General features: G+C 36.6%; 1 protein-coding gene across 3 annotated transcripts in view; it reads left to right on the top strand.

Annotated features, from left to right (window-relative positions):
• UNC5D (unc-5 netrin receptor D) overlaps positions 1-27,313 on the top strand; it is an 804,024-nt gene that overhangs the window by 625,066 nt on the left and 151,645 nt on the right. For all 3 annotated transcript variants that reach the window (XM_072635217.1, XM_072635216.1, XM_072635218.1), the window contains exons 5-7: positions 17,359-17,539; positions 18,420-18,587; positions 22,562-22,726. In XM_072635217.1, coding sequence (XP_072491318.1) covers positions 17,359-17,539; positions 18,420-18,587; positions 22,562-22,726 — 514 coding nt within the window. The remainder of the gene's footprint in view (positions 1-17,358; positions 17,540-18,419; positions 18,588-22,561; positions 22,727-27,313) is intronic.

Genomic DNA, 27,313 nt, shown 5'->3' with positions numbered 1-27,313 from the left:
ACTTCTTTTTTTTTATTGTTTATTTATTTTCCAATTACATGGAAAGACAATTTTAATTTTTTTTTAAAAATTGAGTTCCATATTTTTCCCTCCCCCCTCCTTGAGAAGGTAAAAAATTTTATTTAGATTTAACATATGCAGTCATGCAAAACATTTTCATATTAGTTATTTCACACACAAAAACAGACCCAAAAAAAGAAAGAATGAAAAAGAAAGTAAAACATATATGTTTCAATATGCAGTCAGATTTCACCAGTTTTTTCATAACAAATCCTTCAAAATTGTCTTGAACCATGATGCTGAGAGTAGCCAAATCATTCAGTTGATCATCATACAATATGGCTATTATTCTACACAATTTCTCCTGGTTCTTCTCACTTCCCTTTGCATTAGTTCATCTAATTCTTTCCAAGTTTTTCCAAAAGCATTCTTCTTGTCATTTCTTATAAGATATTCCTTCACAATCATATAGCACAACTTGTTTAGCCATTCCCCAGTTGATGGGTATCCCCTCAATGTCCAATTCTTTACCTTCTCAAAAAGAGCTGGTATAAATATTTTTTGTACATACAGATCCTTTTCTTTGTTTTAAATCTCATTGGAATCCAGGACTTCTGATGAAAAAAGGGGAGAGAGGGAGAGAGAGAGAGAGAGAGAGAGAGAGAGAGAGAGAGAGAGAGAGAGAGAGAGAGAGAGAGAGAGAGAGAATTTTCTTTCAGAATAATGTTGTTAGTGTCCTCATTTAGCCCTGAAAAGAGAAGGAAAGCTGAATTTTACTTAACCTGGCTGACTAGTGCACAAGGAATGAAAACAAAAGTCAGGATATATCTGTCAATGCCTTTGCCTAGGGCAATGAAGGACCAAAATAACCTGATAGGATCATAGATTTAGTGCTAGAAGGAACCTCATAGGTAATCTATTCTAACTCCCCTCATTTTACAGATAAGGAAACCAGAGCAGAGAGAGGTTATATGACTTGCCTACAGTCACAAAGATAGTAAACAACACAGCAGGGATTTGTACCCCAGTTGTCTGATTCCAAATCCAATCCTATTTTAACTATCTAACAGTCTCACCAGGGGCTATTTGAATCTATGGGGTAGTTGCTAATGCTAGAGGTAGATAATAAGGCAAGAGATTGTGTACAGTCTTGATAGACATGTCACTGCCTTTGCAAAACAGTGCTTTGTTTCTAAAACATAGCACTTTTATTGGGAATAGGGAACTAAGGCCTTCATCACTGTTTATTGCCAATCAATATTTTGAGACTACTCATAAATTTAAGTGAACTTTAAAAGTACCATGTCCTAGCTGAGTGACCTTAGACAATAGCCATTCAGTATTCATAGAAACTTGGTAGAGAGGCAAAGATACTTAACCTGGACTTAGGAAAGGTGGAGATTCAAGTCCCACTTCTTTTACTAGCTATGCATTCCTGAATTCACCTCTTTTTGAATGCCAGTTTCCTCAAAAGTTGATGTTGTTTGTCCTTCGTTCTTGAAGTGATCCATGGCATCAGGGAGGTGATACCATGGCATGCAAGTGAATTGGACTTAAGTGTGGGAAGGCTGTGCAAAGTCACCAGCCTCACTTTCTCCTCTAGAGCCATCTGGATCCAGTGGGAGATATAAATCAAGATGACTGGAGATGGCCCTCGATGCAGTAGGAGATATTGGCCTTTTGAAGTTAGGAGGCATTTAACAGGGTTCAGTTTGACAAAGTCAACTCTCATTTAGGGATTAAGGGTAGTTTAGAAATGAGGCAAAGAATAGCCTCTTTCCCTAGTCAAAAAAAAAAAAAAGAAAGAAAGAAAAATAAAAAATAAATCTGGGAAGGGAAGATCCTCAGGATTTCTGACCAAAACAGAAACAGTCGCTATTTACATTAACTCTGAGTCAATCAGGACCCAAACAGTGACCAAGTAGGGCTTGACCTGGGATCTATTGTTGGCTAATCAATGAAAGTCAAAAGGATAAAGTCTGTAACATCATTCTTGGTAGCTAGGTGCTACAGTGAACAGAGCACTGGACCTGGAGTCAGGAAAACTCATATTCCTGAGTTTAAATCTGGTATCAGCACTTACTAGCTGTATAACCCTGAGCAAGTCACTTAACCCTGCTTGTCTCAGTTTCCTCATATGTAAAATGAACTAGAAAAGGAAATGTCGAATCACTCCAGTATCTTTGCCAAGAAAAGCCTAAATGAGGTCACAAACAGTCAGACATGACTGAAGCTACTGAATACCACAATGACAGTGTCCTTCTCACAGGGTTGGGGTCAGGATCAAATGCAATAATAAATACAAAGTAATATGTAAACCTTAAGCTATTATATATATACATATACATATGTATATATATATATAATATACACATATACATATATATATGTATATATATATATATACACATATATATATATATGCCTATTATTCATTTATTGACCTCAGTTTCTTGTGAAATTCATGGGCGTGGATTAAGGGTTCTATAAATTTTTTTTATCCCCAATTATCTAGGGATTTGGCCCCAGAATTTGGGTTTCTTTCATGACATCTTCTTGTGTCTTTAGCAAAAAGGAGTCCTATTTAGAGTACAGAACAAACAAATAAACCCAAGATGAAATGACATTTAAAAAACAGGCTCATCAACCCCACTTCACCTACCTGGAATACAGATGTATTTAACTGATTTCATTTTGCTAATGCTGTAAGCTGGTCTCTGATAATTACCTTGTGTAATTGGAACAAATTTATGATTATGCTAATTCATTCTTAGCCACCCAATATGTAGCCAAGCTAATCCATATCTGTCCCTGCATTTCTTTTGTAGATCACTACATGATTAGCCTTTCCCCATGGTTGATGGCAGCATTCTGATTCTGAACAGATTTGATTTCTCCAATGTGTTGTTTGTCGGGTGTCATATCTAAATGGATGGCATACCCTAGACAGCAGCTTTCAAACTAGTTCATGATATGAACACTTGAGATCATTTAAAGTGTTAATCCTTAACAAGGTAGCTATTTTCAGCATGTTATGAACAGTTCTATGACATCCATTGATAAAGAATAAGACGTTAAATGCTAATGAACTTTAATCTCCCCTTTCAAAGAATCCTCCTTATAACCCATTAACCCAAAGAGGAGAGATGAATTTAAAAATATTGTGACTATCACCTTCAGTAACCAGCACTGTGTAACTTTGTTGGGATGATGTTCAAAACCACCTTCCCAGTGAAAAGCATTGTCTTTGGAATGGCATTGTCCATTGGGGACAGAGGACTATCCTTGGAAGTAAAAGGACTTAGCTTCAGGTTTTTGCTCCACCCCTTAACCATACTTATTTCTGGACAAATTACATATCTGTCAATTCCTCATTATTCTTGTCTACAAACTAGGGATAATAATGCTTCATCTCCAAGATTGTTTTAAGGATCAAATTAGTTAGAACACACAAAGCACTTTAAATAAATAGGAGGCTTTTATTTTGTTTTTGTTTTTTCAAAGCATTTTACCATTCAGCAATCAGGAGAGAAGTCTTGCATTTTTTCCTATGTTACAAAGAAGACTTCTGGAAGTCTACTGAATTACCATTATAAAAAATGTTCAAAAAATATCCATTAAAGTCTTCTACCTGAAGACTCACCCTAATGTATCCTTGGAATTCTGGAGAATTTTGAAAGTAATGCTACCTGAACCTAAAGTGCTAGAAAATTTTGTAACATGAGATAGTCCTAGAGATAGTCTGTGTCTGTGTCCAAGGACTAGTCTAGCTAAGTGGGCTACCATATGATATGATATGAGAAATATATATATGTATGTATGTATTTTAATGTCTGAAGTACACTGATAGTCTGGAAGTATATCAGAGATAGTGTATCCTTAAAAATTCACCAGCAGATTTTGTTTCCCATAAGTATATAGGAACAAGCAAGCAGATATAGATTAAAAAGTGAGTTAACCATTATAGCAAGAGTTCTTAACTTTATATATGTTTGTGTGTTTCATAGGACAGCTAGATGGCACAGAAGATAGAGTGCCAGGCCTGGAGTCAGGAAGACTCATCTTCCTAAATTCAAATCTGGCCTCAGACACTTACTATTTGTGTAACTGGGCAAGTCATTCAACCCTGTTTGCCTCAGTTTCTTCATCTGTAAAATGAGCTGGAAAAGGAAAAGGAAAGCTACTCCAGGATCTTTGCCAAGAAAACCCCAAATGGGGTTGCAACAAGTTGGGCATGACTGATAACTCAACAGCAGTGGTATTTCATAGATCCATTTTGGCAATCTGGTGAAGCCTGTGTACTTCATAGTGTTACTAAATTTAAAAAAAAAATCCAACAGCATAGTTTTACAAAGGGAATCAATTATGTTAAAGCAGAGTTATCTTTTTTTTTTTTTTTTTAAGGTGACAGACCTCAGGTTAAAGGCCCTTGCTTATATTATCGAATGTTGCCCATGCAATCCCTGGCAAATCATCTTTAGATTTTGCTACTCGCTCTCTTCCTGCTTTTATGTTCCCTCTGTTTAATGCTCTTCTGTTCTTCTGATCGTCATTCTTGTAAGTGTTTTACATTAATGTAAACATGCTTCATTTTTCATGCTTGGTAATATCAGAGCTTCAGTAAACAATACATCAGGGCACTCTCTTTTCCAGAGAATATTGAGATGACACAAAGAAAGAAAAAATAGGATGAGATAGTACCTGGCCTGCATGTCCATAACAGAGATGAGAAAGGAAAACATCGATCTAGTGAGAGGCACAAGGGGTCAGAACACATTTTCCATCACCAGAATTTGGTCTTCTCTGGAACGACATATGCCTCTCATTTCATTGAACCTAAATGAGTTTGATTCTGTCTGTGATTGTTAGGTTTCTATCTTTTGACTGGTTCTGCTATGATAGCTTGATAATTAAGCAGAATTTTGGGTTTCTTTTGTGAGATATAATCAGATAAGTAGAGCTAAATTGCAGAAACTGCAATGTAGGTGGTTTTGAAATCAATCTATACAGTCTAGAAAGAAAAGCAAGAGACAAAGGGGGAAACATGATAGCAGTGTTCTAAATAACTTGAAACGAATATTATCAAGGGTAGAGGGGAAAGGATTCCTCACATATAATCTGAAACTGGTTAGGGAAGTAATAATGGCCTAAGGCTGAATTTAGGAAAAAGAAACCAGATTTAATGTTAGGAAAGGAACATCACATTGCTGAATCCTAGTCTGGACCTAGAAGAGACTTCAAAAAAAAATTTCTAGCCACTATTACTGCCAGCATTTTAATAATAATATTTACAGAACACTTTTCAAAGTACTTTACAAATATCACCTCTTTTAATTTACCACTCATTTGAGGTAGAAATTTGGCCTCAGATATTTACTAGCTGTGTGACCTTGGGAAAGTCATTTGACCTTTATCTGACTCAGTTTCCTCAAGTGTTAAATGAGGATAATAATAGCACCTACTTTCCATGGTTGTGGTGAGAATCAATGAAGATAATGTCTGTAAAGTGCTTAGGACAGTGCCTCACACCTAGGAGGTGCTATACAAATGCTAACAGCATTATCTTTATCATTGTTGCCCTATGCTATTATTGTCCACGCATTACAGATAAGAAAACTAAAGTTAAAAGGTTAAGTGACTTGCCCAAGGCCACAAAACTGTCTAGGGCAGGAGTTGAACAATCAACAGAAAAATAAGTAAATGATCACACTGAAAAAAATAGATACTTTTTAAAAGTTGATTTTTTCTGTCTTACATCATCATGGTATCCCATGTCTCCTTTCCCCTTCCCTTCCCTGCAAGCCATCCCAGATGGCAAATAGTACGTTTTTAGAGAGGGAAAAAAGAGTCCACACAGCTAATCAATGAATTTAGAAAGTCCAAAAATGTGCAGTGTGTAAGACCTGCGACATGGACAGTTTAACAGTAATCTATGAGCCAGTTCAAGATGGCTCAAGCACACCCCTGAACTCAGGAGAATACTTTCCACTGGTATTACATCTGTGAAAAGAGGGCCTAACCTTGAGGTAAAAAGCCCTGAGTTCAAATGTGGTGTCTGATGCATACTAGTCCGCCTGACTCAGTCTAGCACTCTATCCATGGTTGCAGCTGATATTCATTACCGGATTATTATATGACAGTATATTATAGGGTAAATTCAAGAATGCCTTCACAGAATCTTCTTCTGATGCCCCATTGTGTTTAGAGAAGACTCTGGGTTCTCAAAGTTTATAATTATAGCACTCAAAGTTTGGTGGGTTCTAGCAAACTGAAAATGAGCAACTAGGTGGTGCAGTGGATAGAACATGGGCTTGGAATCAGGAAGACATTATCTTCATGAGTTCAAATCCAACACTTACTAGCTGTGTGACCCTGGGAAAGTCACTTAACCTTGTTTGCCTCAGTTCCTCATCTGTAAAATGAAATGGCAAAGAACATCCCAAATGGACTCATGAAGAGTTGGATATGACTGAAACAACTTAACAGCCAAAGTGAAAAGTTTCTGGCGATGGATTTTCTGTCCATACTACAAGGACCAGGCCAACCATAGATGGCAATGTTCATTACAGAAAGTTCAGCTACCAGATGATGAATTATTTTTAATCATGGAAATTCATAAAAGCATGAAAGATCTATTATATACTTTGCTAATAAACAGGCCACACAGATGAAATCACACTTTTCTATATGTGTGGTAGGGGTGAGGGTTGATAGTATTGTGGGTACTAAAGTTAGGGAGCACATCAGGTGATAGATACAGTCTAAAATGAATTAGGATAGGATTATTTATGTCAAAAACATGGAACAGTATTGGTAACTTTTGAAATCTCTTCCTTGCTTTTATCCTAGGAATTTCATAATTCAGTGATATTGGTCAGGCAGGATGTCACATGAATTCAGTCAGACTAATTTCATGTTCATATTGAATTTCAAACACTCTAGGCACTCAAACCAACTTTTAGCATGATAATCAAACATATGGGCAGTGACTACCAGCGTGCAGACAAATGTTTAACAAGAGTCTCTCCAGAAAATGAAATGTATCCACAATATTCTTAAATTTTATATGCAGTACTAACATTTTCTCCATCACTTTTTTAAGTTTAAACAATCAACAGAATAAATAAGTGCTCACCCTGAAAATTTAGCAGTTGACTGTCAGTGTGAATTGGCTCCAGAAATTCTCTTAACTCAGGCAAATACTTTCCATTGGTGTTACATCTATAGACAGAGTGCGGTACCTTAAGGGGAGAAGCTCTGAGTTCAAATCCAACCTTATATACTTACTAGTTGTGTAAACCTGTGTAAATTGCTTAACTTCTGTCAGCCTCAGTTTCCTTATCTGTAAAATAAGGATAATGATGACACCTGCATGGAATGGGAGTTATGAAGATGGAGTGATATATTTATAAAGTGTTTTGCAAACCTTAAAATGCTATATATTGCAATGAATTACCTAGTTATTACTATTGCTGCTGCTGCTACTAGGTTATCAGTATTTATATTTAAGTAGATGGGCTATCATTTTAAGAGTTTAATAAATATGACCAAAAGTGTCTCTGAAAGGGCTTGTCATCACAGATCCAGCTCTTATGACGTCACTGACGCCTTATCATATGCAGGGGATTCCAAGTGTTGACAAAGACCAAAGGAAAATTCTCACAAACACAACTCCATCAATTTCATGGCATCTGACAATGCAGCACATGCTTGCTTATATGGGTCTTACTCTCACTCTGTGAACAATCTAAACTGGCTTGAGGCACAAAGGTTGGCCAGCTTAATTAAATCACCTGGCTATAGCAATAGCCTTTCCTACTTATTCTGTACTTGTGGTAATCCTACCATTTCATATGTCCATAAGGGAGGCACAAAAGCTTTCATGCTATCTACCATCACAGAGCTCGCAGAGCTAGCTACTCAATTTAATAACAACTATTGAACAATACTTAGTCCCTGGTTCTGGTTGCTTCTCCAGCAGTGCTGACATCTAGCTTTTTCTTTTGTGTGTGTGTGTGTGTATGTGTGTATTGTGTGTGTGAATACATATGTGTACATATGAGAGACAGGAAAGAGAAAAGGGGAGAGAGAGACAGAGACAGAGAGAGAGAGAGAGAGAGAGAGAGAGAGAGAGAGAGAAAGAAAAAAACCTCATTAGAACTAACAAAGGCAGTCCCTGCTTTTGAAGAGACATCAGTGAAGGAGAGTCTATTTTTCATTAAGTATCTTAAGTTTATTATAAATCTTTGCCAGAAACAAAAGTCTAGAAATCATCATTAAAGTTGTTTTTTGATTTGTTTTGTTTTTTTTTTTTTGTCAAACACCATACATTAGATGTCTATATATAAAGAATGTTATTCCCTTCAAATTGTTACCTAGGGAAACTATACTTTTATTCCAATGCTGCTACCATTGCTAAAACAGATTTCATTCATTCACCAAATACTTTTTGAGTTTAAGCACTTCTTTTATATTTACCTTTAGGCCCTGTGGCATTTTCTTTTGAATATCCTCAATCATGCCAAATCTTTTTTCATTTGGAAGGAGATGTGAATTTTAGTAGGCATCCAACACATTTGTTGAATGAACGAGTGATTTGCTTAAACAGGTGTCTGTATTATTCTGTGGATTTAGACACAGCTAAAACATAAATCTAATACAACTTGACTTTTGGGGGGTGAAAGTAAGCTTTGTGGGGTGCCAGAGCTGGGCCTTTAAGCAATTAAAAGGGAATAACATTCTGGTGCAGTGGTTCTTTTAAATGGTCGAGAAAGAACAAATGGCATCCAGGTTATCTGTATGATTTAATTCTGTGGTATTTTTGTGTATACACATATTCACAATAAAGTACAAATTCCCTGAACATAAGAACAAGACTATCAAGGTGGCATTCAATATACATTTGCTAAATGAATGAATAAAATACATTTTTTTTCACTGACTGTATACTCATTAGCACCATGTCAACTAATAGCCAAGTCTACACTCCCATGTTAGGTGGAAAATTCATTCCTCTGTCCATTGTTTCAACAAATATTTACTGATCAGCTACTGCTTGGAAAACAATTTTGTCTGGCTTTCGATGCCTTTGGCATTTTTGTAGTCAATGAATTATCAGAGCCAAGTCTGGAAAATAAGGTATGTGGTTAAGCTGGGCAATACTGGTTTTGACCCAGACAATAACAGAAACACAGCGTGGTTATACAATAATAAAATCAGTTAGACCAACATTCTTACATGACCTATACATTGACTCTTAATATACAAAACTAACACATACCACCTTTAATGGAATATGTGAATCTTTAGGAATCCATATGTGATGGTATACAGCAGAAACCTAATAAATCTTGAATTGAATTCATTTGGATTGAAAAACTTACCTCTATAGCAGCTTAAGTATTTGTAGGGCAAATCTTCCTTTTCCTTAAGTTTTAAAATGCAAATAGACACCATATTTAAAGTGAAACACTTTTACTCACCAATTTTAAGCAACTCGTGTACTTATTGAGTATCTACCCAGCACGGGGTAGCTAGGTGGTACAGTGGCTAGAGTTTCAGTTTTGGAGTCAAGAAGACATCCTCCTGAGCCAAATCTGGCCTCAGACACTTACTAGCTTTGTGATCCTGGACAAGTCACTTAACCTTATTTGCCTCAGTTTCCTGGAGAAAGAAATGGCAAACCATTCCAGTATCTTTGCCAAGTAAACCCCAAATGGGGCCACGAAGAACTGGGGATGACTGAACAACAAACACCTGAACAGGAGAAGGCACTATGCTAAGTTATGTGACAAGATCTCTGCCTGTAGAAGCTTTAGGAATCTAGCAGCTAAGTAAGGTGTGTAACACCCACCGTTGCTTGAGAGCATTGTTTGTGTTGTTTTGATTTCAGAAATCAGTAAAGCTGAGGTATCATTTATAACATCTCCATGTTTTGTTGATTCTAACAAAATTGCACAGGAAGATTGTTGAATTGGGAAAGCCGATGGTTGTGAATAGTGATTTATCTGTCCTGACAAGTTTTAGTTTCATCTTTAAAAAGGTTTTCTATGCTCCAACATCCCTGTCCTGGAGAATTTCTGACCACTTGCGATGGGAGAACAAAACAGACTTAGCATGATACCTGGCATATAGGTAGCTGTTTAATAAATGCTATTTGACTGAATGGCCAAAAAAATTCTTCTTTTATAACATCTCAATTTTGGTTCTTTCAAGAACTCTTTTTTGGACTTATGATCATTTGATGTTACTCTTTGGGGTAGGAGTGGCTTTTTTTTAACCTCACTATCTTCTTCTGAATATGAACACAGGTCTTTTCTCACCAAACTGTCTATCTACAGTTGTTTTTTTCTGTGCTTATTCATTTTTGTTTTATTTTATTTTTATTACAATCAAGTTTTAATCCTGAGCTGTGAATAATGTTGCCCTAGACCTCAGCTCCTCTTTACTGTTATTTTCTGAATTCTGTCTGTGGCGCTCAACCTCAGGGACTGCTTTCCTCCCCTAAGCCACAGTTACTTCCTGGAATTTTGACTCATATTAATTTAGGATTTAAGAACTGAAAGAAACATTTAGAATCATTCAACCCAACAATCTCATTTTATAAATAAGAAAACTGGAGGTCCCTAGAGGTTAAAAAAAATCTTTGCCAAAGTTTCACCATTAATAAGTAATTGAGGAGGAATTTGAAATGAGGTGTTAGTCCTTTTAGAGTAGAATCTTATAGAAAGGTATATAAGGATGTATTCTAATACAATATTTAGAACAATTTGTGAATAGTTGTTTTTTTATCATTGTTTTTTATCATGAGACCTGAAAGATTTGTTTAAGCACCATTTGATACTTACCAATGTTAACACTGACCCCTCCAATTGCTCTCTGCATCGTTAGCCTATAAGAATAATCTTCTCCCCACACAGGAGAGACCTTGCAGGCAAGAGAATGTTTATTAAATTTTGAATTAGCCTACTGGTTTATTTGTTTTGATTCTAATCATTTCATTTAGCCAAGTGCTCTCCCCGTCCCCATTGAGGTTATTTGCGACTAGTAATTCACATTGTTTATAAAGCATTCTGCCTATATACCTGGAAAGGTTATTGACAAACAATTCAAATTTACAGAATGGTTCATGTTCCATGGTAGAAATCCACCACTACAACATGGTCAGATACTGATGCTAGGGAGATAGGAAGCCACAAATTCTCCCAATTTACTGCAGACTTGCTCAGGGCTCTGAAGAAACCCTTTGCCTCTCTGTTTCTCAATTTCTTCATCTTTCAGAGTATGATGGTGATACCACTTGACACCTCTTTCCCTCATGGAATATTGAGAACAAGTAAAGTATTGGGGTAGGCTATGATATTGTATCTTACACAGATATGCTCACATGCATGCCTGTGTAAATTCTAATGAGCCCTCGGTAGAAGGTACAATGTTCTATGCACTAAAATATTCAGATGCAACCCAAGATCTTGTGTACTTAGGAACTGGGCTCCCCATCTGAATGCACCTTGCTACAGTTTTGTAGGAAACTCTATGGGTGTCAGTTGCACACTTTCTGTACCCACCTAACCACAATGACTGATGGCCCTCAAAAAGGAACCCACTATCTGGCATGAAATCTAATTGGCTTTGATGGTCTGCCTTTGCAGATTTGTTTATAAACTGGAAAATCTACAAATTGCAGACCATCTGCACATAACACTGTGCTAATGAATGCCTGCATCCTGCAAATCCATAAGCTCATTAAGTCAAAGTAACTAGTCTTTCCACAAGCTTCTAACTGGGATTATCCATCAGGAAGCAAAGGAACAGAAGGAGGAAGATTTGTTGGATTGTGGGGGTGAAATGTCCCTCACAAACTTTAGGACAGCCAAACCCCTTTATCAAAGAGACGACCTGCTTTCAAGGGGTCACTTAGATTACTTGATATATACATCTGTTGTAGTCTGTGCTCAGTGCATCGATCCTATAATGCTAATTTGCACTGCCTTAGTTAAGTGGATAATTAGAGCTTTCCAGTTTGGAAGCCTCCTACAGAGTAATTTCTGGATGAAGCATGAATATTACAACATTATACCTCTTCGCTACCGTAAGCATCTGTGAAGCAAGTTTGCTGGCTCACCCCAGCCATTGCTCTCTGAAAGAAAATCTTGACGGTAGGGCAACCACTTATAACTTGTCCTTTTCCTCAAGCATAACAGCATAAGAGAGTTTTCTTTTTTTTCCCCCTTTATGCCACTTTGTGTTTCGGGTAACAGCCAACTCTAAGATTTGATAAAAACGAAGTGACATTAAAGACTTTAAGCCCTATCTCTGTGTGTGATAATGCCCATCTTTGATCAACAAATTAGTACTTGTGTCCACAGAGATTTACTTGCTCTCTTTTGTTGATTTGACTGTTTTCTTTAAGGTATCTCAGACTATCAAAAGGTATTTAAACATTTAGCTTTGGGGACAAATGAACAAACACAAGCACAATCTGTTGGTTTTTTGTAGGATCAAGAAACTCCAAACAGATGTACTAATGAAGTTAAATGAATGAGTCATTTTAGTGAAGGAAATAAGCCATGAGGTTAGAACACAAATATTAGCACATACTAAAATCTCCTAATTTCCTAATGGTTTATGGAAGTAGGTCACAAAATATATAAACATATAACTTAATACTCATTTATCTGACATCATGAGGTTAATATACACAAGGCATTTATTGGCCAACTAAAGGCATTTTATTTTTAGAACATAAACTTTATTTTTAATATTGATCCATATTTTTAGGAAATACTATATATACAAACACACGGTGTACTGTTATATATGTTATATATACACTAAAATATACTATTTTCTTAAGATATAGCAAACACAATTTTATGCAACTTTTATTTTAATTTTTAACAAGCATTTTCTCTGCCTCTTACCTCATATTCCTGCTCCAAAATAGAGAAACAAAAATCAAAACTTCATAATGAATATACATAGTCAAGCAAACCACATTCTTATATTTACCATGTACAATAATATGTACTCTTCATTCTGCATCTTGAATCTGTCACTTCTCTTTCTAAAGATTGGTAGCATACTTAAAGATCAGTCTTCTAAATCATGATTGGTCATTGCATCGAACACAGGGTTTCACATCTTTCAAAATTGTTTGTGTACTGAACACAACTTAAACCTGTTGTTGATGATGGAGAGTAAGGCATAGGAATAATGAACATTTTAATGAGCATTTATATTTTTTAACAAGATTGCATCTTTTAGCATTCCCCTCCACCACAGGAAGGCAGGGTGAGAGGTAGAATAGGAAATATGGGTCAACTGGGAATCTTTCATTTTTCCTGTGGGGATCTCTCAATGCCTAATATAACAGGAAACAGAAAAGGTCAGTAATGAAACATTCTGAGTTGGTGAAGAATCTCAGGCAGAAAGGAAGATAGCTGATGAGATCAAAGACATTTTTGTCATTTGGAAAAGGGTAGAGGGAAAGAGACATGTTATTATCTTGCGGTAATGCACTCAACAGCAAAAAGTGGGAGAGATCCAAGACAGAAGGAAAAATCAATAGTCCAAGATCAAAATGAAGGTCAGTAAAAAACTGCTGTTATCTACAGGTCCAAGGAAAGGCCTGAATTTGAGCAGGGGATTTTCAGTTTATCCTATTCAGTGAATGAGGTGTACTTGCAATCTTACAACCAGGGATGTTGAGGGAAGTGCCTAATTCTGCTAGTTTGTTTTTCTTGATGAGTCTCAGCTGTGGAACACTGGCCTTCACTTCCTTCCTCCCACCCCCTTCACCTTTCCCTACCAACTCTCTCCTTTGGGAGACAGCTAGATTGAGACTGACATATTAAATGGTCTCCTAAAGCCCCAGGCACTGTGTTAAATGCTGGAGATACAAATAAAAGCACAAAGGAAAAGAGTCCCTGTCTTCAAGTGGCTTACATGGAGGAAAGGAGAAGGAGATGCAGGAAATGGTATCCACAGGTGCCTGGTGGAGAAATTCCAGAGAGTTAGGAATGAGCCTGGAGAAGAATGGAGACTTTGGGCTAGTCTAATAACTTCCCTTAAAATGAAGACTCTGGAAGGAACCAACCAATCAGAGAAAGATGTTGGAGTACTGAAACATAACTCTAGCATGTGAAGGCCAGGGTCATTATAGTCCTTTGGTCAAATTTTAACAATGCCTTTTCTGTCTCTTCCCTCTTTTGCTAAATGTAATTTGCTACAAAAAAAAAAGAAAGAAAGAAAGAAAGAAAGAAAGAAAGAAAGAAAGAAAGAAAGAAAGAAAGAAAGAAAGAAAGAAAGAAAGAAAGAAAGAAAAACAAAGGAGATGAGATACTTTGTCTAATTTTCTGCCTTATTTTATATATGAGAATCATAATATGGACCAAAGCTCTGCCTCTCTAGCTTTGTGAACACAGTAGGTTACCCAAGCTTAACGATCCATTTAAAAAGTTGTGACCTCATGAATCTATTCATCCCTTAAGGTGGGGGAGGGGAGATGGAGGGAAAGTATTAAATTATCTAATAACTCTCTTATAGCACTTACCTTATTCTTTCTTTGGATTATGCTCATTTGTGTACTTCTCTCTTACCCCGTCAACTAATTTATGCACGTGCAAGTCATGTCATCATTTCTCTGATGTCATGGTCTTCTTCAAAAACAAAGGACAAGCACACACAAACAGACACTTATTAGGGGTAGAATCTATGTTTAATTTGTATTCCTAGAAACATGCAACTCAATATCCTACTCACAATAGGTCTGTACTGAATGTTTACTGAATTGAACAGATCAAGTAGGAAAGAATGAGATGGATTGCCTTGTTGCATTTGGATCTGAGATGAGATAACATAAATTTGTAGTAGACCCAGTTAACATGATTGCATTGAGAAAGGAGTCAGAATATATTGGAGGCTGGTAGGTAATAACTATAAATATAAAATTTTCTAATGAAGTCAGAAATGATAGCCCTTTCAAAAATCAACTCTTTTTACATGTACACATTATCCCATCCCATCATCTCATTGCTTCCTTAGTATGCCTAGCATCTAGCACTTTGCCTAGCACCAAATATCTAATAACTACAAGATAACTATTTTGATCTGCAACAGATTGTTCCCATCATAATTCTTCCTTTCTCTCAAATTTTCAATCTCTTCTTGTTTGCTAGTTCCTTCATTGCTGCCCACACCCAAGTTTTCCTCAGTTTCACTTCTCCAAAATAAACCCTACCAAAATGTGTGATGCTGCCTCTTGTCCTTTAAGGCTTTTCTAAAGGCTCTTCAATTTGACTTTTGATCTCATCACTCAACTAAAACTGTTCTCTCCAAGTTAGCAGGGTCTCTTAACTGTCAAATCTAATGATATCTTCTCATTCTTCCTCCTTCTTAACTTCTCTGCATCAATTGACATGAAGAGCGGTCATCATTCCTCCTCGATATTCTTTCTTCTCTGAATTTTAATGCCACTTCTCTCTCCAATATGTTCTCTGATCATTCCTTCTCAACAATGTTGCAAGGTTTTCAACCATATCACACCTACTAACTATAGGTGTCTCCCAAAACTTTGTCCTGGTTTATCTTTTCTTTCCATATGCTATCACTTGGTGACCTCATCAGTTTTCAAGGCTTAAATTATCATTTCTCTGTCTATGATGACCAGACCTATCCCTTCTTCTGAGCTATAGCCTCCCATCATGAACTGCCAACTGCATGTGTCCTTTAGGCAAATCAATCTCCATATCTAAAAAACAATTATATTTTCTTCTCAACTTCGTACTTCTTCCTAACTTCCCTATTACTGTTAAGGTACCACCGTCCTCCCAGCTGCTTAATCTTATAATCTCACTGTCATCCTTGATGCCTCACTATCCCTCATCCAACCTATCTAATCAGTTGTCAGATCTTATGGGTTATATCTCTATTCATGACATCTCTTCTACATATACCTTTCCTTCACTCATACATCCATTACATTAGACAGTTAACAGGGCTTTCCTGGTCCCTGCCTAGGGATTAGAAAGATCTAATCTGTCCCACTTTATCCTTCACATAGCTACCAAAATGAATGTCACAAAGTGTTGGTCTTACTGTGTCATGCACATACCATCCCCCATCCCTTCCAGTAAACTTTAGTGATTTCCCATTACTTCTAGGATTAAATATAAATTCTGTTTGTCATTCCAGATTTGTCAAGACCATGACCTTTGCTATCTTTCTAGTCCTCTTACATATCATTTCCTTCCATGTATTCTACAGTGCAGTCATAGTGGTCTGCTTACAAATCTTAGCTTCTCTTCACAACTTAAGTCGAGTTCCATTTTTTTTTTCTCCCCAGAAAGTCTTTCCTAATCTTATTAGGTGTTAGCTCTTTCCCCTCTCAGGTCACCTTGTATCTACTTTATACCTATCTTTAATACAACAATATATATGTTCTTTTTTGTTGTTTAAATGTAAACTCCTTGAAGGCAATGACTATTTAACTTTTATCTGTATGTAACTAGAGCTTACCCCTGCAGCTGGTAAATAACAGACATTTAATCAATGCTTGTGAAATGATTGATTAGTTGATTGACAGCATTTGATACTTTTGACCTATCTCTCAGTATGGGTATTCTCCATTTCCTATCTCTATGCCTTTGTTTGGTCTACTCGCAATGCGCAGAATTACTTCTCTCCTTATCTGTACCTCTGAGTATCCTATTTCCTTTAGATTCAGTTCAAAACCATCCTCTAAAAGAAGCTTTCCCAGCTGTTTTCCTCTCTCTTGAAACTAACTTGTGTTCATCAGTATCTATTCTGTGTATATGTTTATAAATGTACATGCTTTCTCCTTAGCTCAAGTATACTTTGTATTAAGGCAAGCATTGTTTCTCTTTTGTCTTGTAGCTCCAGCAACATTGCACAATGCCTGGTCCTTCACCAAATGTTTCTTGTTCATCATATTAGACTTGATCCTTGTCCTAGAAGAAGGGTCCTTAACCTGGGTCCTGTGAATTAAAAAAAAAAAAAAAAAGATATTTTGACCACTGTATCTCAATGTAATTAGTTTCCTTTGTAATCCTATTTTATTTGTGGTTTATTTTAATGAATCTGAGGAATTCATAGGTTTCACTCAATTGCCATATGGGTCTATGATACAAAATAGAAAAAAGTAAAGAATCCCTGTCCTAGATAAATTAAAAATCCAGTGGGAGAAAAAAGTTTACATTTAAGCAATCTAACTCAATGCCCCTATGAATCAAAGGACAGTAAAACCATATATAATAAAGTGCTGAATAGTTTTGTGGTCCAGACCATAAGTTCTTTAGCATTTCCTTACCCCTTGCTTTGTTTCCTTCCCTCAAATAGGTGGAGTGGCTAAAGAATGAAGAGCCTATTGATTCCCAACTGGATGAGAACATTGACACCAGGGCTGATCACAACTTAATTATCAGGCAAGCTCGCCTCTCTGATTCTGGAAATTATACCTGCATGGCTGCCAACATTGTGGCGAAGAGAAGAAGCCTGTCAGCTACTGTTATTGTTTATGGTAAGGTGAAAACAATAGCCCACAGTTGGTTAGGAGGCATTTGGAAATGGAGGTGGTGGGGAGAGCGATCAAGAGAAAGAAGAGATGGGTCCATATACTTGAGGGAATCATAGCAATTGAACACTAGAAAGAACCTTAAAATTACATAATTCAATTAATTTTGTACTCAGGACAAGTTTCCTTCAGTTGATCTTTGTGTCTCCTTTTAATCCAGGATTGGACTTCTATAAGGCAGGTCAATGGCATTTGCAAACCTTTTTGTTTTTTATAATTAAAAAAAGTTGTTAATTTCTAAGTGTTGTGTTTATCATTTAAATGAAGGGAAATCAGGTTACATTTTCTGTTTCCCTGCATCCCCCAGACTCAACGCTAGTCAGTAAGCCTACTTATATATAAAATCCCACTGAAGACAGACAAACAAGATTACCTGGGAATGTCAACTTTTAAGACTGGCACCCCAGTCCTGTTAAGTGAAAGTACCATGTATCATACCCCTCCTCCCAGCTGATTGCCAAAAATGAAATTAAAGATGAAGACTTGGCCACCTTAAATCCATGCCTTGGCTTACAAAGGACTTCCAAATCCCTTCAGTAATTTCTTTCCCAGTAACATCCCTGTGAAGAAGGTTGGTATTGCTTTCCACATGTTATAATTGAGGAAGTAGATATAGCAAAGCTAAGTGGTTTGGTCTGCAGGTCAGGGGAAAAAGCAGTAAAAAACCTTTGAAGCTCCAGAAATGTCTGTTTCACGCAGCCTATTTAATGCCACCTAGCATATTGGGTGCCTTGCCCAGAATAGGCACTTAACAGTTCCCCATTGGTTCAATTTAATTTGATTCCTCTCTCCTTCCTTTCTGTCCTCCCTTCTTTCTCTCTCTCAGTGAATGGAGGCTGGTCTTCCTGGACAGAGTGGTCAGCCTGCAATGTTCGCTGTGGTAGAGGATGGCAGAAACGTTCTCGGACCTGCACCAATCCTGCTCCACTCAATGGGGGTGCCTTTTGTGAGGGAATGTCAGTGCAGAAAATCACCTGCACTTCTCTTTGTCCTGGTGAGATATACATATACATATATACAAATTATGTTTCTCCTTCTGACCCACCCACAAAAGCTGATGAGAGTGAAATCAATGCCATCCTTCCTCTTCAGTGATGTCTTTGTCTTCCCCATCTTCCCTGACAAACAGAATATCTGCCCAAGGTCATTTATATGTGGGTCTCTGCAAAGGTGGGGAGGTGTCCAAAACTGGATGAAGTTTATTGTCACCTAATGCATTGACCATCAGGAAATCATTTGATTTGATTTTGATTTTCCTTAGTGCTGAATTTACTTTGTGCTGTCCACACACTGTCTCCTTTGGTTCTTCTCTTACATATCACAGCACCTGGCACAGAATAGATGTCTAATAAATGTTATTGCTTGACTGATTGATTAGGATACATTCTTTAGGAGCAAAAACTAGTGGCAGCAATTTAGTCTCTGACTCTGGACATGAATCAGACTTTGTTTTCTGATTCTCATCTGGTGTGCAGGTGAGGCTGGTTTTTTGAAGGCAATATCCTCAAAGTACCAACTCTGGCAATTTCTACCATCCTAGAAAGACTTTGAATACTAGTTGTGCTAACAACTGTCTGTCTTATCCATCACAGATGAGTTCACAGAGAATAATCATTACTTTGACCTCAAGTTAATGCATTTTTTCTAAGCAATAGAAACCCATAAAAGTTATTTAAGAAACTATGGAAGGGATGAGCATCTGGGGTATAGAAAAAGTATCCATGATGACAAAATCATAGAGTATTGAATTATCAAAATGTTTTAAAATTATTTTTTCTTCATGAAGTCTGATAGTTCATAGTATTATCACATATATAACTTTGACCCTGTCATATCACATTATTGTTAAGAAAATTGACTCAATGTTCTCTAGCTCCAGGTTTATTTACAATGAAATCAGCAAAAAAAAATGATAAATTATAAATGTAGTCATCTATTTTTGAGTCAGCACATGCTTACCATTCTTTCTTGATAGGTAAACAACTCAGTTAACAAAAGTGACGTTTTGAGCACCATTGTTCATCTTTAACTTTAATTCCTTTCCTTCTTGTCCAATTCACACAGTCATAGAACTTAATAGTATGAAGGATCCTCCATGACCATCTATTCCAGCTCACACACTGATGGAATCCTCCTTATTGCAAATGTTACAAGTGATCATCCAAGTTTGTTTGTTATTATTATTAAAGTTAATAATAATAATAACTCATTTGATCTTTACAACAACCCTGTAAATTATATAACAACAAACTGCAGATATAGAAACAAATCAGTGAGACTACAGATAGTTGTTTTTGTTTTCCTGTGGAGTTCATGTTGCCCCACTGAGACATTAATTGATCCCTAGTCCCTAACATGGTCCTGTAGATCATTAACTACAAGGACATTGAACTAGAATATCTATTTTAAACATTTAAATTTGATTTTTAACTCTTAGACAGAAACTCTTACTTATTTCATAATTCATAGTTGTGTTTAGGAAGACTGTTTCCTTTAGAGGAAAATTCTTTGCCTTAAGCAATCCCAGAAAGCAGGGTTGCTCTTACTTAAGGGGCAGGTTAGCATTTTGTAGATTGGCCTTCAAGGTAATCTATTTTTTGGAGCCCTTATAATAGGAACAGGGTGGGGAAAGGAATAGTAATGACTTATCTATCTAGGAAAGCCAACACAAAGCAACACATATTAATAATTTCACAATGTATAAAGAAAACCCTGGGTATATAGCTGGAAATAAAAAAAAAAAATTAATCAAGACAATGCTGTCCCTGCCATAGAGGCACTCACAGCTTAGTAAGATACAACATGTATATCACTAATGATGATGCAATTTAGAAAGACAGTGTTATGTACTGCATAGGGGGCTAGAAGCCTCAAGGTCAGGAAGAATTGTATATGAGGCCTGCCTCTCTCATATACTCTTTGTGTCACCCTAGGCAAGTCACTGCTCTAGGGAATCCTACAATTGCACAGAAGGTGCCAACCTGTGTTACTATAGGAAATTTACTAAGGAAATAAAAAGTCTAGTCCCTATCCCACTCCTGCAATTTAGAAAAGTAGTAGGTGCATAAAACATCAAGGGTAATAGCCTAAGAAACTGAAGGTAGGAGAAGGCTTACTTTTAGTTAGCAGGAGCAGGGAAAGCTTCATCAAAGATATAGAACCTGAGGTAGCCATCAAAGGAAAGAAACAGCATTTATTAAACATGTCCTGTTTGCCAGATACTGTGCTAAAGACTTCACAAATCTGGCCTCATTTGATCTACACAACCACAGTGGGAGGCTGGTGCTATTTTCCAATGAGGAAACTGAGGCAAACAAAGGTTAAGTGATTTCCTCAAAGTCAAAAGCTAGTAAATGTCTGAGGTCAGATTTGCACTCAGGTCTTGAAGGTCCAGGGCCCTTTCCATTGTGCCACCTAACATCCCCTAGAATAGTGGAAAAATGTCATAAGATGAAATGGGAAGTAGAGGGAGGGGCAGAGGGATCTGATTTTATTCTATGAATTGTGGATGATATGTGCAAAGATACAGAAAAAGGCGTCTGAGGTGTCTCAGTCCCACTTGACTGGAGTGCAAAATGCATATCATCAATGTATACAGGAAGGATGTTCACCTAACTGATGTGACCCTATGTGTGGTTGTTGAATCCATTTTTTTAGATCAGAATTGGGGTTTTATTTTATGAAGATTATTTTATATTTCTGTTTGTTTTACTTCAGCCTTGAATGTTCCACCCACCACCTGCTTAAACCCTCAAACTTAAACCAGGAAATATGACTGGATAGGTCAGTAAACAAAAGGTTATGGAGGGTGGTAGGCAGAGGAATAATTGTAACCTCCTGAGCAAGATAGTGACATAGAAGTCTTGGATTTAGAACTACAAGGAATACTAGGGACTATCTAGTCTCACCTTTTCACTTACAGATGAGGGAGCTGAAACCCAGAGAAAGACTGTGACTTGTGTAAAATCAAACAAAGAGTGAGAGAGGGAGCTAATCTTGTCAGGGTGGTACAGTGGACTTTAGATTGGAAGGAATCAGCCATTCAATCAACAAGCAAAATGCCTAGTGTGTATTTAGGAACCCCTGAGATCACTGAGCTCAATGCTCTCATTTTACACATGAAGAAACTGAGGCCCAGAAAGATAAAATAATTTGCTCATATTTCCACAGATGAACTCAGGTGATAATTGTGCTGTGTGGCAAAGTTGGATTTCAAACCCAGATCTTGTAGCATCTGATCCAGTGATCTTCCCACAAGACCACCTTGTATCATCAATGTATACAGGAAGGATGTTCATCTAACATTGATGTGCCCCTATGTGTGGTTGTTGAATCCACTTTTTTAGATCAGAATTGGGGTTTTATTTTATGAAGATTATTTTATTCACTTGTTTGTTTTACTTCAGCCTTGAGTGTTTCACCCATACCTGCTTAAGCCCTCAAACTTAAGGAAATGACTGCCGTCCAGTGGTCTTTGTTCATGGCTTATCTATCTGTGCAAAGTATACTTGGGCATGAATAGCTGAGGCCAAAAAAAAAAAAAAAAGATAGTGGTATCATTAGCACACCCAAGACCACCTGCAATCTGTAGACCTACCTATATTTGGTAATGGTTTTTAAGCTTGAAGAAGTAAGAAAACTAAGTTCCTATCCTTTGATTCTAAAGAGAAATCAAAGTGAGAAGTGAAAATTATTTCTAAGCTACCATTATTTTTGCTTTCTTGCAACGTGGCTTCAAGGATGTCAACAAGCCTTGGGAAGGGAGAAGATGGGAGGACAGTATAGTTAACACACTCTTCGTGTGTATGTGTGTGTATGTGCATGTATCAATGTGTATATACATGTATTTGCATGTATGTGTGCATGTATATATACATAGAAATACACATATGAACACATATATTGCACATATATATGTATGTGTCTATAGTTATTCATTCATTTGTCTATTTTGGCTTTCTCTTCTAGTTGATGGAAGTTGGGAGGTATGGAGCGAATGGTCAGTGTGCAGCCCAGAGTGTGAGCACCTGAGAATACGGGAGTGTACTGCACCACCCCCAAGAAATGGGGGTAAATTCTGCGAAGGCCTGAGCCAAGAATCAGAGAACTGCACAGATGGGCTCTGCATTCAAGGTAATAGCACATGCTTTTGTCCATTCAACAAAGGGAAAAGTCTTTATTACCTACCTACTTTTAATGAAGCCATGCAGATGAGCTTGGACCCCAATTCCAAGAACAGAAAAAGAAAGGATTTAAAATATAATGATGATAGTGACAATGGCGATAAAAACGTGGGCAGAAAAGTAGAAACTGTATAATACGAATATATATACAATTTATGTGTGTATATCTACATATTCATATATATGTAAACACACATATACTCATGCATGCACAATCTATGCATATAATATATACATACATAGTATATATGTATGTGTGTATATATGCATATTCATGTACATATGTATATATTTATCTGTCTCATGGTCCTTTGGCTCCAAAAGGCTAATAAAAGATCTTTCAAGTGACTAGTTTTGGGGTTCGTTGGTTGTGCATTTTTAGTTGAACTGATTTATTTATTTTTTATGAGAATACTTTAGAAAGATCAGATTGTATAATGTATAAAAAACTAGCCTATTAGTTAGAAAGACCAAAGTTCTGGTGTTGCTCCTGACACATTCTAGTTCTGTGACAATGGGGAAAATCATATATCCTCTCCTTGCCCCAAGTAACACCCAAACACGATAAATTACATGTGAGTGCTGCTCTGCATGTCTTCACTCTGGGATTTTCCTATCCTAATGATATCATAAGTTGGAAGCCTTTAGTGCTTTAATTCATCAATGCTTTTCAAACTCTTTTTGAAAAGTGTTGGAGCACTTTTCCTTGATAACCAGATGGAATCCTGGTTTTGAACACTAACTTTTTTCTTTTAAGAAGAGAGTATGTTACAAACTCTCTTTAAAGAAAGCATCGTAGTGATCTCTGAAACATGAATGAGTAACAAGAAGCAGCTATTATCTCTTCAATTTTATAATCAAGCATGATGAAAAACTGGTTCATCCAGAAAGTTAAGTAGCAGAAGAAGACTTGGATCATAGATCTCCAGACTCCCAGTCCCAGACCCCTCAAGAGACAGCCCCACCTTGGGCCTCTATGTGACTGTCTGTTTGGTGGAAATAGATTGGGTTGTTTCTACTAAATTTTATGAGGCTCACTAGATGGAGTGCTGAGACAGGAGTCAGGAAGAATCAGCCTCAAAAACTTATCTTGAGCAAATCGCTTAACTTCTTTATGCCTCAATTTCCTTATTTGTTAAGTGGAGATAATAACGTCTATCACCCATTGTTATGAGGGTCAAATGAGACAATAAAGAACATAGTACAGTGCTTGGTTCATAGTCGATACTTTATACATATTAGCTATCATCATCATTACTTTTGTGACAAGCAACATGACATAGTAGATAGAGCACTGTATCTGAAAGTCATGAAAGCCAGAACAATTATAAGTACCATGTATGTGAATTATCAAATGTGAACCTCACAGCCATCCTGTCTATAAATACCACTGGTATCACTGGGTTGGTATGAGGATCAAATAAGTTCACATGCAACACTTTGCTAGCTTTAAAGTGCAAAGTACTTTGCAAATGAAGTGAGTCCTCTAGGTGTTACTGCCCCACAGATGAGGAAGGAGTCTGAGGCAAAGTGTTGTCCAAGGTTATTCATCAGCAACAGTATATGAACCGAGACCTTTCTGACTTTGTGTCTAGTGTTCTCACTATTGAGTCTTTTTAATTTATTTTTTTTTCATTTTTCTGCTATTGAATATTAATGCCATTACAATAAAGAGAAAAAAATTCCAGACTTCCTATGTATCGTTGCCATGGTCCTCCAAACAGAATCTTTTTGAAACATCTGTATAATTAACATTGTTATGACAGGGACCCTGACTTTCACTAATATATCTTCTACATCACTTGGCACACAATAGGGAATTAAACTTTGGATAATTATAACCACTTACACTTATATAGGTTTTAAGGTTTATAAACACTTATCTTATAATAATCCTGCAAGGTAACCAGTAGGAACATTATTTTAACCCTTTTTCAAGATAAGGTAATTGAGTTTCATTGAAGTTCAGTAACTTACTAAATAAATGAATATTGGGTCCAGGAAACAAAGCTAGGTTTTCTAATTCTGAATCTCATATCATTTCAGTGGCATCAGGTTGTCAGTAACATTGTTACTGACCAGAGGTAGTCCTTCACACCTGGCCATAAGTTTGCTCTAGATGTGAATCCTGGTTTTTATTAAGATCCAGTCACAATGTTTTCATAGGTTACTACTTGATGATATAAAGGCTACCAGCTAATTAATGAACGAGGGCTATGTTAACAGTTTTGTTAAGAATAATCAATGATTTGTGACTTTGAAAAATCAAATAACTTAACAGTCAGCAAGTAATTATCTAGCGTAAGTGTTAGAGACTGTGCTAGATGTTGGGTATATAAAGGCAAAAAATGAAAGAGTCCCTGTCTTTAAGGAGTTTTAGGCAAAACAATATGCACATACACAGATATACACAGAATAATCACAAAACACATACAGACAACTGACACTTTATGTAATAGGCCATTCTGTGGATCTTTATGGAAAATGATTCTATGTAATGTGAATTTGCCCCCATTCACCCATTTCTCTTTAGCCTATATAATAAAGACATACACAAAATAATAACTTTATACAAGTCATAAAATATACTAAAATGCAGATATATTAAATACTGTACTAGGATAATAAATGGAATTATGAAATGAAAAGTAAAGTTAGTGATAAGAGTACAGACTACTGTACAGTAAAGTTAACATAGGTGTGCAACATGTTGTGCCTTCCCCACCCACTGTTCCTTGCCTTTATCACTGGTGGTTGGCTGTGCAGGTTTGTTTGTCTGTTTGTTTGTTCTATGAAGCTATCAAGAGCTGATTGGACAGCAGCTTTCATTTCTCTCTTCATATATCCCATGATGGAAAGCAATATTGTCCTCAACTAGTCTTTGAAGTTTTAAAAATCTTGAAGTATTTGGATCCATTTTTTTCAATACAAGAAAAGACATTCACTCAAATGATCAAATGCTTCTGCCATCTGTTTCACTGTAGACCTTTTTGGTTCTACCTTGGGCTCTGAAGCTTCCTTTTCTTCTGCAATCTTTACAGCTAGCAGCTCAATTAGATCCTCATTTCATAGTTCTTCTCCATGAGAATCAATTCCTCCACATCATAATTTCAGAATTGTTTACCTAAAGTTGAATTTGTATAATGGGAATTTATGTAAAGTAAGAACCATCTGTACAATGTAGTTTGGTGAGGGAGGATATCCTCAGTTGGTAGATCAGGAGATGTGTGTGTGTGTGTGTGTGTGTGTGTGTGTGTGTGTGTGTGTTCATCCTTCATGACATCAGAGAAATGATGACATGACTTGCACTTGACTTTGTTTTGAGTGAGGGAGGGCTGTGCAGGTCACCAGCCTCACTTCTCCTCCAGAGCCATCTGAATCCAGTGACCAGATATTCATCAGAATGACTGGAGATGACCCAGAATGAGGCAACTGGGGTTAAGTGACTTGCCCAAGATCTCATAGCTAGTGGGTGTCAAGTGTCTGAGGTGAGATTTGAACTCAGGTCTTCCTGATTCCTGCACTGGTGCTCTATCCACTGCACCACCTAGCTGCCCTAGATCAGTAGAAGTTTTAAAAAGAAATACAGTGTATGAGCTCATGATTGATGGAACCCTGAGAAAGTATGATACATAACTGGGGAACAAAAACAATCCAGTTGTGGGCAATGATTAGTGAAAAAGTCATGAGGTTGGAAGGTTGAGTACCATGTGTGAGGACCATGGCCAGTTTGGTTAGACCATAGAATATGGTAAATTAGACAGTAATATGTCATGAGTTTGGAAAGGTATTTCTCTATTTCTTCTGTGTTCTCAGTCTTGACCTACTACTGTGTGTAATAGGATCTGATTATTCTTTTTATTTCACTTGATTTATGTTGTAATTTCATATTGTTCATTTCCTATTTTGTTGACTAGAGTTTCTGCCCTGCTCTTTTTAATCAGATTTACTAAAGATTTATCAATTTTATTTGTATTTATAAAGAACTGGCTTTCATTTTTATTTATCATTTCTATAGTCTTTTGAATTTCTAGTTTGTCCATTTCGTCTCTAATTTTCAATAGCTCCTTTTTATGTTAATTTTAGGTTTATTTCTAGACATTCTAATTTTTAAAAATACATACTCAGTTCATCATTCTACTCATTTTCTATTCTGTTAATACATATTTGTAGGAATATGATTTTTCCCATTTGGGGGCTACTTTAGCTGCATCTTAGAAATTTTGGTACATTGTTAATCATTCTCTTTCTTTTTACATAATTATTAATTGTATTATAATTTATTGTTTGACCCAACTCATTTAGAATTTCATTGGGCACTTTAAGTTCCCTAAACAGATGACCAGTTTTATGTATATGGTCTAGGAAGTTTTTTTTATGCTCTGTTGTTTTTTTACATTTTTCTGTTGTATCTCTATGCCTCAATAGTTGGTCAATTTTTATAAAAGTTCATGTGGTGCTGAGAAATATGCATAGTCTTAATAGTCCCATCTAGAAGATGATAGTAGCATTTTAGCTCTATTTCTTCAGCACTTTG

Source organism: Notamacropus eugenii, chromosome 1 (genome assembly GCF_028372415.1).
Source record: "Notamacropus eugenii isolate mMacEug1 chromosome 1, mMacEug1.pri_v2, whole genome shotgun sequence".
In the NCBI taxonomy this organism is placed as follows: Eukaryota; Metazoa; Chordata; class Mammalia; order Diprotodontia; family Macropodidae; genus Notamacropus; species Notamacropus eugenii.
The sequence above is the reverse complement of the archived record's forward strand: the minus strand, read 5'-3'. Positions and strand labels throughout refer to the sequence as shown.